The sequence below is a fragment of the Natator depressus genome, chromosome 2 (genome assembly GCF_965152275.1).
Source record: "Natator depressus isolate rNatDep1 chromosome 2, rNatDep2.hap1, whole genome shotgun sequence".
Classification (NCBI taxonomy): Eukaryota; Metazoa; Chordata; order Testudines; family Cheloniidae; genus Natator; species Natator depressus.
In genome coordinates, this window is record NC_134235.1 from 182,213,679 (window position 1) to 182,226,590 (window position 12,912).

Here is a 12,912-nt window from a genome sequence, read left to right on the forward strand (position 1 = left end):
TTTTTGTTGTGTTGTTTTTTTTAAGGTGAGCTTTATTGACCTGCAGAGAAATGTTGCATGGATACACTTCATGAATTAAAATATCAAATTAGATTGTAATAATGCTTGATGCATTAAAAAAAATCTATTATAAAATGGCTAAAAATTGCTTATATCCTTTCAGCTTTAAGACACTGACTTACAAATCCAGCCTCAAGGTCCCAGCACCAGCAGTAGTTCACAAATCTGACAAAGCAAGCACGCATAAAATCTCCCACCAGGATGGTTACGTAGGTCACCAGAATATCAGACACTGTGAGTCTTACAAATTCCTGCAATTGAACACAGGGAAAGAGCAATTAGCTACTGTAATTTAAGTGGTGCATCGGAAGACTGTATCCTCCCTTAATCGGTCTCTCTCCACGAGTGCCCATTAAACAGAGTAGAAGTTGGGTCTTTTCCCTGTCTTCTGACTTTTGGTGATGCTCACCAGCTGTGTATTTCAAGAAGCACATGCTGCATTACAGCCACCAACTATCAATTGCTGGCTGGCTGCCTTGATCTAATTTTGATTATTTAGGGCTAATTTCAGTCGTTTTGTTCTCATTTTGGTTGTTTGGCTTTACAGTGCAGATGCTGAGTGCCGTTGGCGGGCTGTGATATACAGGAGGTCCGACTAAGGCCAGAAGGGACCACCAGATCATCTAAATTCTATGGCAGTGTTGCTGTAACTGTGTTTGGCCCAGGATATGAGAGAGAAAATTTGGGTGAGGTACTATCTTTTTAGTGGAACAACTTCTGCTGGTGAAGGATACAAACTTTTGAGCTCCCCAGATCCTCTTCTGGAAGTCTGGGAAAGTTAATCAGATTGTCAGAGCTAAATACAAGGTGGTACTGATTGTTAAGCATAAGGAGTTAACACACATTGCAAGAAACCATTCAAAATGAAGTGGGCAGGTAACACCTCTGCAGTCATAGCACAAAGGAGAGTTAGTGGATTACAGATTGTTGTAATGAGACATAAAATCAGTGTCTCTACTGAGTCCATTTTTTGTGTCTAGCAGAGTTTTTTTTTTTTAATTTTTTTATGAATTTGGGCTCCCTAGCTCTTTTTTTTTTTTTTTTTTTTTTTTTGTGAAGGTGTTGTGCAGGTTTCCTTTGAGGACTGAAAGGTCCAATATAGAGTGATTGGTTTGTGAAAGGTGTTCACTCACAGGTGACATGCTGGTTTTGTCTTGCATTATTTTTCTGTGTGAGTTCATTTGAGAGTGTAGTGATTCTCTCATTTCACCTACATAGTTGTTGGGGCATATGGTGCACTGGATGAGGTACACTATATATTGTCATAGGCTTTTGTAGGACCCATGAATCTTGAAAGGTGTGTTGTGGGGGTATTGATCATCATAACGATGGAAATATGTCTGCAGGTTTTGCATGTGGTGTTATGACAGGGGCTAGTGGCACTTTGAGTTGGTGGGTCCTGGTCTATGGAGAGCTTGCTTCAGATGATGAGGTTGGGGGGTTGTTTTGAAGTCCAGGAGAGGAAGTTCAGGAAAGATTTCTTTCAGGATGTGGTCCCCATCAAGTATGTGTTGTAATTGTTCAATACCTTGTCTGAGCTCCAGTGTGGGGTGGGGGTTGATAACTAGGGATGTGTGGTCAGTGGCTTTTATGCTATTTTGAGGTAGGTTCTGTGGGGAATTAGTGCTCTGTTCCATGATGTGATCTACTTCTCTGGTGTACTGTCCTTGTTTTGGTGAAGGTGGTTTTAAGCCGATAGAAGTTGGTCCAATAAAATATATTACCTCACCCACTTTGTCTCCTTTATACATTGTGATCCCAGGAAATAGGAGCAGGTCCAGTGCTAATTTAAAACATACACATGCTGAGGTGTTTTTTTCTGATTTACCATATAGCATTCTGCAAATATGCTCACAGAAAACTCTGAATTAATGTGGCTTACCCCATAAACTGTTCTATTATGAATTTCATTTTTCTGAACAAGTTGTGCTAAAACTTCCTTGCAATTTGTTGGTTGGTTTCAGAACCTCCCTTTGCATATTACCTACTCTTTATATTAAATACTGGGTGAAAGGTGAAACATGGTGAATAATAATAAATTAGAAGCTACTCTTTAATGTATGACCAAACGGATAATACAGTCTACATCACCAATTGCAATAGCTTCCAGTTCTGGCTGCTCAGTGTTTCTGAAAACCAGCCTTCTTGAAAGTATCCCAAGTTGGATACTTGGTGGCCACTCCTGAAAATTTTGCCCCAAATGAGCTTCATCTGTGAGGGGAGGAATGCCTGTAATTTCCTCTGTCAGTGGTAGTTTGAGTGCTTCCATCAGCTATGAGGAGGTAGTTGGCTCTTTGCAGGCCCCTATGCTGTACAGCAGTGCTACTGCATGGAAGTTTTTTTAAAGCACCCCATATTGGTCATTTGGGCATCAAACTTCAGACTTTGGTAAAATTAAAAACAACCAGAAAAAGTATCCGCTAAGAAACTTCTACATATTATCATAGCTGAGGTCCCCAAAACTGCTTACAATGCCCACAGTTGTCTCCCAGCAAGGACCTCTAGGCATGTCTGCGGGATCAATAGGAGGTGGAATAACCGCACTGTCATTCATTGCAGATGAGTTATAGTAGCTAAGCAGGGTCCAGTGTGTGATGTTCTTTATCACTACTTCTTCAGTCAGCTAAAACAGAAGAGACACATGCAGCTGAAAACCTCTAGTGTTGGGCCTAAACTAACACACCAGATCAGAGCACACCTACATGTAGGGCAAATTCAGGCTCCAACCCAAATCCAGATAGGCCCAAGCTGTATAGTTTTTAATCTATCTAATGTGGCCACCACCATGATATGTAGGTGCCATCTTTAATGTAAATAGTGACCTACAACAAATCACAGCCAGCGTTTCACCCTATCTGTGATTTGGGGGGGCGTGTCATAAATATAAAGGGAAGGCTAACCACCTTTAAATCTGGGACCAGAGCAGGAATGCAGGTCAGAACTCCTGTAAAAAGTCAGTAAGCAATCTAGTTAGATATGCATTAGATTCTGTTTTGTTTAAATGGCTGATAAAATAAGTTGTGCTGAATGGAATGTATATTCCTGTTTTTGTGTCTTTTTGTAACTTAAGGTTTTGCCTAGAGGGATTCTCTATGTTTTGCATCTGATTACCCTGTAAGGTATTTACCATCCTGATTTTACAGAAGTGATTCTTTTACTTTTTCTTCAATTAAAATTCTATGCAAATTGGTGAGGATTTTTATCAAGCCTTCCCCAGTAAAGGAGGTGTAGGGCTTGGGGGGATTTTGGGGGAAAAGACGTTTCCAAGTGGGCTCTTTCCCTTTTATATTTGTTAGACACTTGGTGATGGCAGCAATAAAGTCCAGGGGCAAAAGGTAAAATAGTTTGTACCTTGGGGAAGTTTTAACCTAAACTGGTAAAAATAAGCTTAGGGGGGTTTTCATGCAGGTCCCCACATCTGTACCCTAGAGTTCAGAGTGGGGAAGGAACCTTGACATGGTGGCAGAGCAGTGGGATTAATTTGAAATCATTTTGAGATCAATTTGAGATTTTTTGAACCAGAAGCACAGATTTTTAAAAGGAAATTCTTTTTTTCCTTTGGGCTGCTGGAAAGCAGGTTTTAAACTGAAAGCAGTTAGTTTTTTTTTGTCTCTGCTTGGGGGCCAGAGCAGAGACAAAAGGGAATTCTCTTTTGTGAGCTGGAGTTTTCTCTACCTAAAGGCACAGTAGTTAACCTCCTGCAGGGAAATTCACCAGTCTTCACAGACCTGAAGAGGTTTTTTTTTTAGCTAAGAGCAACTAGAGGGGTTTTCTGTCTATTTGCCTGGAGACAAAGGGGTTAGGTTTTTGTTTTTTTTTTTTTAAATCCTCACCAATGTGTATAGGTGAACACAGACCCAAACCCTTGGATCTTAAGAACAAGGAAAAAGCAATCAGGTTCTTAAAAGAAGAATTTTAATTGAAGAAAAAGTAAAAGAATCACTTCTGTAAAATCAGGATGGTAAATACCTTACAGGGTAATTAGATTCAAAACATAGAGAATCCTTCTTGGCAAAACCTTAAGTTACAAAAAGACAGAAAAACAGGAATATACATTCCATTCAGCACAACTTATTTTACCAGCCATTTAAACAAAACAGAATCTAATGCCTATCTAACTAGATTGCTTACTGACTTTTTACAGGAGTTCTGACCTGCACTCCTGCTCTGGTCCCAGCAAAAGCAACACACAGACAGAGAGAACCCTTTGTCCCCCCCCTCCACCACCCTCCAGCTTTGAAAGTATCTTTTCTCCTCATTAGTCATTTTGGTGAGGTGACAGCGAGGTTGTCTTAGCTTCTTAACCCTTAACAGGTGAAAGGGTTTTTCCTCTGGCCAGGAGGGATTTAAAGGTGGTTAGCCTTCCCTTTATATTTATGACAGTACATATGAATGGAAAAAAATCAGTAATATCCTATAGCAAGGGAGTCTTTTGTTCATGTTAGCTTTAAGAATTATGATCACACATGTTGGATTCTAGAACATATTATGGTTCTTGTTTTCTCTTTCATTATAGTGCTGCTTACCTTTTCATTGACATCATCCATTAGGGCCAATAAAAAGGTATAGAGGTTTCCAAGAAACAGAGCAAAGATACGTCCCAGCTGCCATTTCAATCCAATGCGAGGATGGTACTCCTCTAAGGCAGCAATGGTTTCAAACAGTGGAGGACAAAACATTCCTAACAAGGACATAACAATTTCAACCTGCCAAATGAGGATACTGCTGTTAATAATGATATTTTCAGCACTTATCAAAAGTAGGTCTTACAGTATTTCATATATGAAGGCTGCTTCACTTCCTATGAAGAGAAAGCTGACATCTCTTTTCAGAGTCTGCAATTTTCCGTTAATGCAGGTCAGGAAATGTATTGTGATAAAGTTCCTCCTCTACCTTGGTGGGTCCTGTGCTTATTGGTGGATTTGCTCGCCTCAGAGATTCACAGTAGCCCTCAGTTTGGCCACTTTCATGGCTCAAATCTGCCTTTCACTCAGATAACCTCATCACTGGCCAGCATGGGGAAAAAAGAGTGAGAACAATCCCCGCAGTCTCTGCTGATCCACCATGTGGGTCGGGGAACAGCCTAGAGACCTTCCCCTCCAGTGGAGCCTCCTGTGTTGGATCAGGAGTTGGGAGGTTTGGGGGGAACCCGGGCCCGCCCTCAACCCGGGTTCCAGCCCAGGGCCCTGTGGACTGCAGCTGTGCAGAGTGCCTTCTGGAACAGCTGTGCGACAGCTACAATTTCCTGGGCTACTTCCCCATGGCCTCCTCCCAACACCTTCTTTGTTCTCACCACAGGACCTTCCTCCTGATGTCTGTTAATGCTTGTACTCCTGAATCCTCCAGCAGCACGTCCTCTAGCTCCCAGCTCCTTACTCACCCCTCACTAACCAGTTGCCCTGATTAGCCTGCCTTAATTAATTCTGGCAGCTTCTTGATTGGCGGCAGGTGTTCTAATCAGCCTGTCTGCCTTAATTGTTTCCAGAAAGTTCCTGATTGTTCTGGAAACGGGACCTACTTAAATTGGGGCTAATATATCTGCCTTCTATCACTCTCCTGTAGCCATCTGGCCTGACCCTGTCACATATCTTTTCCCCCCACCGCTAAACACCACAGGGTTGGGCAACTTGGGACGTTAGGCAGTGTACCAGTGACAAGCCAACTGCATTGCCATGGTGGTTTCCAGCCTGGTGTTGTATGGTGAACTGGAAAAGTTGTAGGGACAGGAACCATCTGGTCACCCTTGCATTCTTCTCTTTATTTCGCTGCATCCATTGGAGGGGTGAATGGTCAGTCACAAGGGTAAACCGTCGTCCCAGAAGGTAATAACGTAGTGTTTCCAGGGCCCATTTCACAGCTAGGCACTCTTTCAACCATGGCATACTTCTGCTCTCTTGGGAGGAGTTTCTTGTTGAGGTAGAGGATGGGGTGTTCTTCATCTCTGACCATGTGCGATAGGACAGTTCCCTATCCTACTTCAGATGCATCTGTCTGTAAAATTAATTCTTTGTTGAAGTCTGGGGCTATAAGCATGGGGTTACTGCAGAGGGCTGTCCATAGATCCATGAATGCTTTCTCTGTGGCATCTGTCCACTTCACTATGTCTGGACCCCGGGCTTTTATCAGGTCTGTCAGGGGACTCGCTCTGGTAGCAAAATGGGGAATAAATTGTCGGTAGTACCCCACCGCACCCAGGAATGCCCGGACTTGCTTTTTCCGATTTGGCCAGGGCCAATTCTGGATAGCCTCTAGTTTGTTTAGTTGGTGCTTGACCATGCCCCTTCCTACAATGTAGCCAAGGTATTTAGTCTCAGCTAGCCCTACAGCACACTTGGCTGGGTTGGCTGTGAAGCCAGCCTATCTTAGCGTGTCCAGAACCACTTCCACTTTTTCCAAGTAGGTTTCCCAGTTTAGGGGTGTGAATAATCCAGGTATGCCGCTGCATAACTCGTATGGGGCTGTAAGAGCTTGTCCATAAGATGCTGGAAGGTGGCAGGTGCCCCATGCAGTCCAAAAGGAAGAACAGTATATTGAAACAGACCCTCTGGGGTAGAGAATGCCGTCTTTTCTTTCGCATCTTTGGCAAGGGGAATCTGCCAGTATCCCTTTGTTAAATCAAGGGTGGTCAAAAATCGGGCATTGCCCAGGCAGTCAACTAACTCATCGATATGGGGTATGCATTGAATTTGGATATCTCATTCAGTTGGCGAAAGTCATTACAAAACCTAGTGGTTCCATTGGGTTTGGGCACCAACACAATCGGGCTTGACCACTGACTGTGGGACTCTTCGATGACTCCCAGCTCCAACATCCGTTTTACCTCTGCCTTGATCTCCTCCCTTTTTGCTGCTGGGACCCGATAGGGCCTTAAAGTTACCTTTGCCCCAGGGTCTGTGATAATGTGGTGATATGCTTTGGTGGTCTGGCCTGGTTTGGTTGAAAACACATCCTGGTATCGGTTGATCATCTCAGTTACCTCTGTCTTCTGGTTTGGTGTCAGATTAGTGGATATCCTGATCTGCTCCTGCATGTTATTTCCCTGGATCGGGGTGTCTTGGGCCACTACACGCGCCTCCCATTTGTGCCAAGGCTTTAAGAGGTTAATGTGATAAATTTGTTCTTGTTTCCAGCATCCTGATTGCCACATCTTGTAGGTTACTTCCCCCACAGGTTCAATCACCTCATAGGCCCCCTGCCATTGGGTCAAAAGCTTGCTTTCTGCCGTGGGTACCAACACCATCACCTGATCCCCTGGTTGGAACTGTCAGACTTTTGCCTGGCAATTGTAATGGGTTTGCTGGGACTCCTGCGCCTTTTCCAAATGTTCCCGTACAATAGGGGTGACCCGGGCTATCCATTCTCGCATCTGCAACACATGGTCAATTATATTTCTCCCCTCATTGGGTTCCTCTTCCCAGATTTCTTTTGTGATATCTGCTATGCCACGGGGGTGGTGTCCGTATAATAACTCAAAGGGGGAAAACCCAGCTGAGGTACCTCCCAGATTGCAAAATGAGTTCAGTTCCTGGCATATCTAATTACTGTACCTCCTACAGTCCCAAAGTCTGAATAATCTGGGATATTTGTGCATTTTGCCAGAACACTTATGTTGTTATCGGAGGGATGAGGTCAACAGAAGATGCTCCTGTGACCCCAGAGCTTACTAACCACAACTCCCATTTACTTTAAAGAGAGCAGAGGCCTTTCAGAATGAGGTCCAATGCTCCTATTTTAATGTAGCAAGAATATCATAGAATCTAAGCTGTCAGCCTGTGCGTAAAATAATCTTTATTTTTAAAAAAAATGAGTGTCTCCTTCACACTTTTAAGAATATGTTGCTGACTAGAATGGAAACATACCTGGAACTCAGTTTTCTTATGAACCCAGCAATGATGCACAGATTTTGCCCTTGGTCACACATGTACAACACCCACTGACTTTAGGGGGAGTTGCACTTGTGTAGTCCCTGATAGAATGTGTAGGTTTTTCTAGTACCTACCTTACTGAGGGAGGAAATGCTGGCCAGAAGTTGGACATCAGGAATATCCCTTTTTCTTTTGGGAAAAATGCCATGAGATCTTAAAATATCAGCAGAAAAGCCTCAGAGGTTACAGCTGGTTGAAATTTTTCTGAGGGAACATTTTTCTGTTGGAAAATGCTGATTCTACTAAATTGAAATGTTTTGCAGGAATGTATCAATTTTGTCAAAATTCTCACAGGAAATTATCTAAACATTTAGTTTGGACTTCATCATTTCAACTTTTATATATTCTAAATATAACAGAAGTTGAAATGATAAAGTTGAAATGAAACATTTTGAGAAGGTCAAAACAAAACACATTCAGGAATATGTCATTCTTTGAAAGATTCCAAGATTTCAACTTTTTGCCTCAAAATGTAACAAAACCAAATGTCAAAATCTCAGCATTTCCCACGGGGTGGAGATTCTATTTTTCAACCAGCTCAATCAGCAGCGGACAGAAGGGAGCTCAGTTTAACCTTTTATCTGAGGGGAGGGTACCTCTAACAGTCAAGGGACCCTTCTTATACAATACCGCATCTCAATACCAAGTTTGAGACTTGGGATAAAATTTTCCAAAGCACCTAAATCACATAAGCCCCATTGAAAATTAATGGGACTTAAGGCTTGGCTACACTTGTGAGTTACAGCGCAATAAAGGAGCCCCGGGTGCAGGAGCTCACTGGCAAGACACGTAGAGAACTCTGACTCCACAGCTGCAGCGCTGCTGGTACTCCACCTCAGCGAGTGGAATAACGTTTGCTGTGCCCTCGTGGAGCTCCGCAGCGCCAGTGTGAACGAGGTGTTGCATTACTGTGCTCTGATCAGCCTCCGGAAACGTCCCATAATCCCCTTAAGTCAAGTGGCCACTCTTGTCATTGTTTTTGAATCTCTGCAGGAATGCAGATATGCCCTTTGAAAGCTCCGTTTCTGACAGCCGGCTGCTCATCTGCTCCGAGACAAACCAACCATTTGTGTGGAATGCTGTGTGTGAGAGAAAGAGAGGCGCGGGGGGAGGGGGGTCTGCTGCTGTCTGAACTTACAAGACAGCATGCTGACATGCTCTCAGCCCCCTAAAAACCCACTCTCTCTCCTCCACCCCCCACCCCATTTGAAAAGCATGTTGCAGACACTTGCATGCTGGGATAGCTGCCCATAATGCACTGCTCCCAGTGCTGCTGCAAGTGCCAAAAATGTGGCCACACCGGTGCGCTTGAAGCTGTCAGTGTGGACAGACTGCAGCGCTTTCCCTACTGCGCTCTCCAAAGGCTGGTTTAACTCAAAACGCCCTACATCTGCAAGTGTAGCCATGCCCTTAGTTACTTAAGTCACTTCAGCTATGTCTACACTGGAGGTGGAGGGAGGGAACAACCTTGTGACAGAAAGTCTCAGAGCCTGGGTCAACTGACTCAGGCCTGTGTGGCTCAGGCTGTGGAGCTAAAAAACAGCAGTGTAGACATTCCCACTTGGGCTGGAATCTGGGCTCTGAAATCTGGCAAGGTGGATGGGTCTTAGTGCCTGGGCTCCAGCCCAAGCAGAGATGTCTACATAGCTATTTTTAGCCCTGTACCACAAGCCCAAGTCAGTTGATCCAAACTCCGAGACTCACTCCCTCTGCCCTGCCCCATGTTAGATGTACACTTTGGTGCTTTTTAACATTTTAACCTTAATCCTGATGTGGGATTTGAACCCACAATCTTTTGTCTTAGCAGGTATCTTCATGCTAACAATTACTACACTTCTTTCCAAGGAAAGTTAATATTACAGAAAATCAGAAACAAACTCTTCTTACCTCATTTCTTTCATACCATCCAATGTTTTGCATTTTTGAAAAAGTCTGGGACCGTTTAACCACAAAATAAATGAGGTAGCCACTTCCACACAAGCAACATATGATAAGCACATTTGCCAGAACCCGAAGGAATCTTCTCAGATGGATGTTCTCATCCTTGTTACTTTCTTGCTCATCCACAATAGACTCCTTTATAAGTAGATACATTTAAAGAATTGTAGCAGATACATAGATTCATAGTTTAAAACCAGAAGGGACCATTAGATCATCTACTCTGACTTCCTGTATATAACAGGCTGTAGAATATCATCCAGTTACACCATGCTGTTATTGAGGACAATGCCTTGTGTTTGACTAAAACATATCTTCCCAGAAAGGTATCCCATCTTCATTTGAAGACATCCAGAGACGGAGACTTCACCTTCCTGGGAAGTTTGTTCCAATATTCCAGAAGTTAATAATAACCCTTACTGTTAAACATCTATGCCTTCATCTTCCAGCCATTGGTTCTCATTATGTCTTTCTCTGCTAGATTAAAGAGCTGTTTAGCACCCTTTTCTCCCTGTAATCAAGCCACTTCTCAATCTGTTTTTTGAGAGCTATGACTGTGAAATCATGGCTTTTTGGACATCTAATAAACTCTTTTTAAAGCATTCCCCCAATTTTCATTCATGTTTTTATGTTTAAAGATTTCCTCTCAATTCCACTCAACGTTGTCCTCAGCTTTGGGAAAAATTTGGACTTTTTGAAGCATATATTTATTTCTGGTGGGGTTGCCTGGATTGAATGTAATCACATCATGATTAGTAGTCTCTAGGCAACCACCAACTTCCAGTCCAGGAATAAAATTGTCTGTCTTTGTTATAGTGAGGTCCATAATTAAGTTTCTTCATGTTGGGTACAATACTATCTGCATTGGAAAATTTTCTTATATATACAATTTTTTAGAAACTCTAAAAACCTCTACTACTTATCACACAGAACCTCCTGCATACATATCCCATAACACAATTTTTCTTTTCACACACGATAGCTGGGTGTTCAGGAGTAACTCATCCTGTTCTCTGGTTTGATTTGGTGGTCTGAAACAGGTCCCCACCAGTACCCACTCCTGTCCTCTGTTAGTGAGTTAGCATATTAATCCAAATGCATTCAAGATCCTGTCCTTCTGAGTTATCAACTAAAAAGGTGTCATTAATATAGAGTGCTACCCACTTTTACCCACTCTGACCTTCCTAAACAGATTGTAACCAGTGATTTTAACATTCCAATTGTATCAAATTTCTTCTCATCAATGAGAAATTCCAGTTCCTCTTGCTTGTTGTCCAGACTCCTAGCATTGGTATCTAAGCAACTGAAAAATGTTTTTCCTTCAGATTCTTTGTCACATTAGTTCAGCTTGTTCTCCACTCTGTGAGTTTGAGTTGTAGCACATTTGCCTTCTTAGCACCTTCCCCTTGCCTTGTTCATTTATTGCAATGTTTGCATGGGCACTTATCAGACCACTTGTGGAACAAATTTGTGCTTTCAAAACCAGGGAGATTTCTGTCCAAGATGTTTGCTTAGATTACAGCTGAGTAAAACCATTGTTTCAAAGCATTACGAGGGATTTTACCCACACTCAATCTTTTTATAAAAGCCATTTACCCCAACTTGATGTCACATTTTTCTGAATTGTTAGGATCCTAAATCTTCCCTACCATCCTGCTTATCCATACAAATAAAGGAAATGGTCCAGGCTTTTCAGGATTGAGCCAAAAGAAATTAAAAACAAGAAAACCCACTACTTTGGCAGCCTGAGCCAGTAATTTTCTCTGGAGAGTTCCCAAAAGTTTTACCAGCTTCAAGGATGAACTTTTCAACAGCAAATATTAAAATAGAGAGGACTAAAATGACTAATGCAAGCACTCCAGATGCTGTTTGCCTGCTGTTAGACATTATAAGCCCTAAATCTAATACACCTTTAAAATTGGCTCTTCTGTTGTAGCAAAGATCCTTCTGTTTTTATCTATGCTTGATGCACATGTGACCTCCCTCGTTCTCCAAGGTCTGTCTTTGAGTGTGACAAATGCAGACAATTAAATTCAAGGACTTTGTGATGTAGGATTCAGCTCAAGAATTTGTATCTTAGGAAATTGAACATAACCTTTAATTACTGACTTCTCCTTCCACAATGATCTATGCATTTGGTTTTCTCCGTGTGTAAAACCATTTTAGGTGTGCTGATACCTAAATTGCTCTTTTGCTCCTCTCAAGAATTCTAGAAATGTTTTACCCAGTCCATTTTATATTGGGCTCTTCTATGCACAGAGTTCATCTCAGCTGGTTGACTTTTTAATTGAAACTTGTTTTTAATGAAAAAAAGTCTTTTTGACCAAAATGTTAATGGAAATTTTCCATAACTCCAAAACTGAATGGGGGGAGGGGAACAATGTAAAGTTAAAAGTTAATAATTTTTTGTTTGGTTTTCAGTTAAAATATTCAGTGTTTTGCTTTTCAAAACAAAAGATTGTTAGCAAAACCTGATATTTTTTAAAAATTGAAAATAGTTTTGAAAAATTAACAACTTTTTTCAATTTTTGGCTTATGGATTTTTATTGAAAATCCAAAACTTTTCATGGGATATTAATTTTTTTCTGCAAATAATTGCCATTTTTCAACCAGCTCTACAGTGGATCTTCTCAATACTTGCTTTCTCCATAACAATTTTCTTTGGAATTAATACAATATGGGCCAACCTTTTGTTCTCAACTAGACCAGTATAAATTCACAATGACTCCATTAACATCAGTGGCATTATTGTGATTCACACCAGTATAACTGAAGCAGAATTTGGCTGGTATTCTGTAACATGGTAGTCAAGACCCAAATGCAAATGTACACACACTCCTTGTCTGTCCCCTCTTTTACATAAACATGTAATAAGCTAAACAAAGAATTTTTGGCAAAGAGACCCCTTCACCCGGCAAAATCCCCTTCATTCAAATTCAGCTTGTATACTGGCAGATTGTGAGAGTTATATTAGAAATAAAAACGAACC

The 12,912-nt window shown here is 41.8% G+C and overlaps 1 protein-coding gene across 1 annotated transcript in view; it reads right to left on the reverse strand.

The window, feature by feature from the left end:
• The window catches only part of TMC2 (transmembrane channel like 2), a 51,812-nt gene that overhangs the window by 15,993 nt on the left and 22,907 nt on the right, over positions 1–12,912 (reverse strand). The window contains exons 11-14 of the mRNA XM_074943262.1: positions 9,873–10,061; positions 4,587–4,766; positions 2,531–2,683; positions 183–311 (exon numbers count right to left, since the gene is read on the reverse strand). Of these exons, the coding sequence (XP_074799363.1) occupies positions 183–311; positions 2,531–2,683; positions 4,587–4,766; positions 9,873–10,061 (651 nt within the window). The remainder of the gene's footprint in view (positions 1–182; positions 312–2,530; positions 2,684–4,586; positions 4,767–9,872; positions 10,062–12,912) is intronic.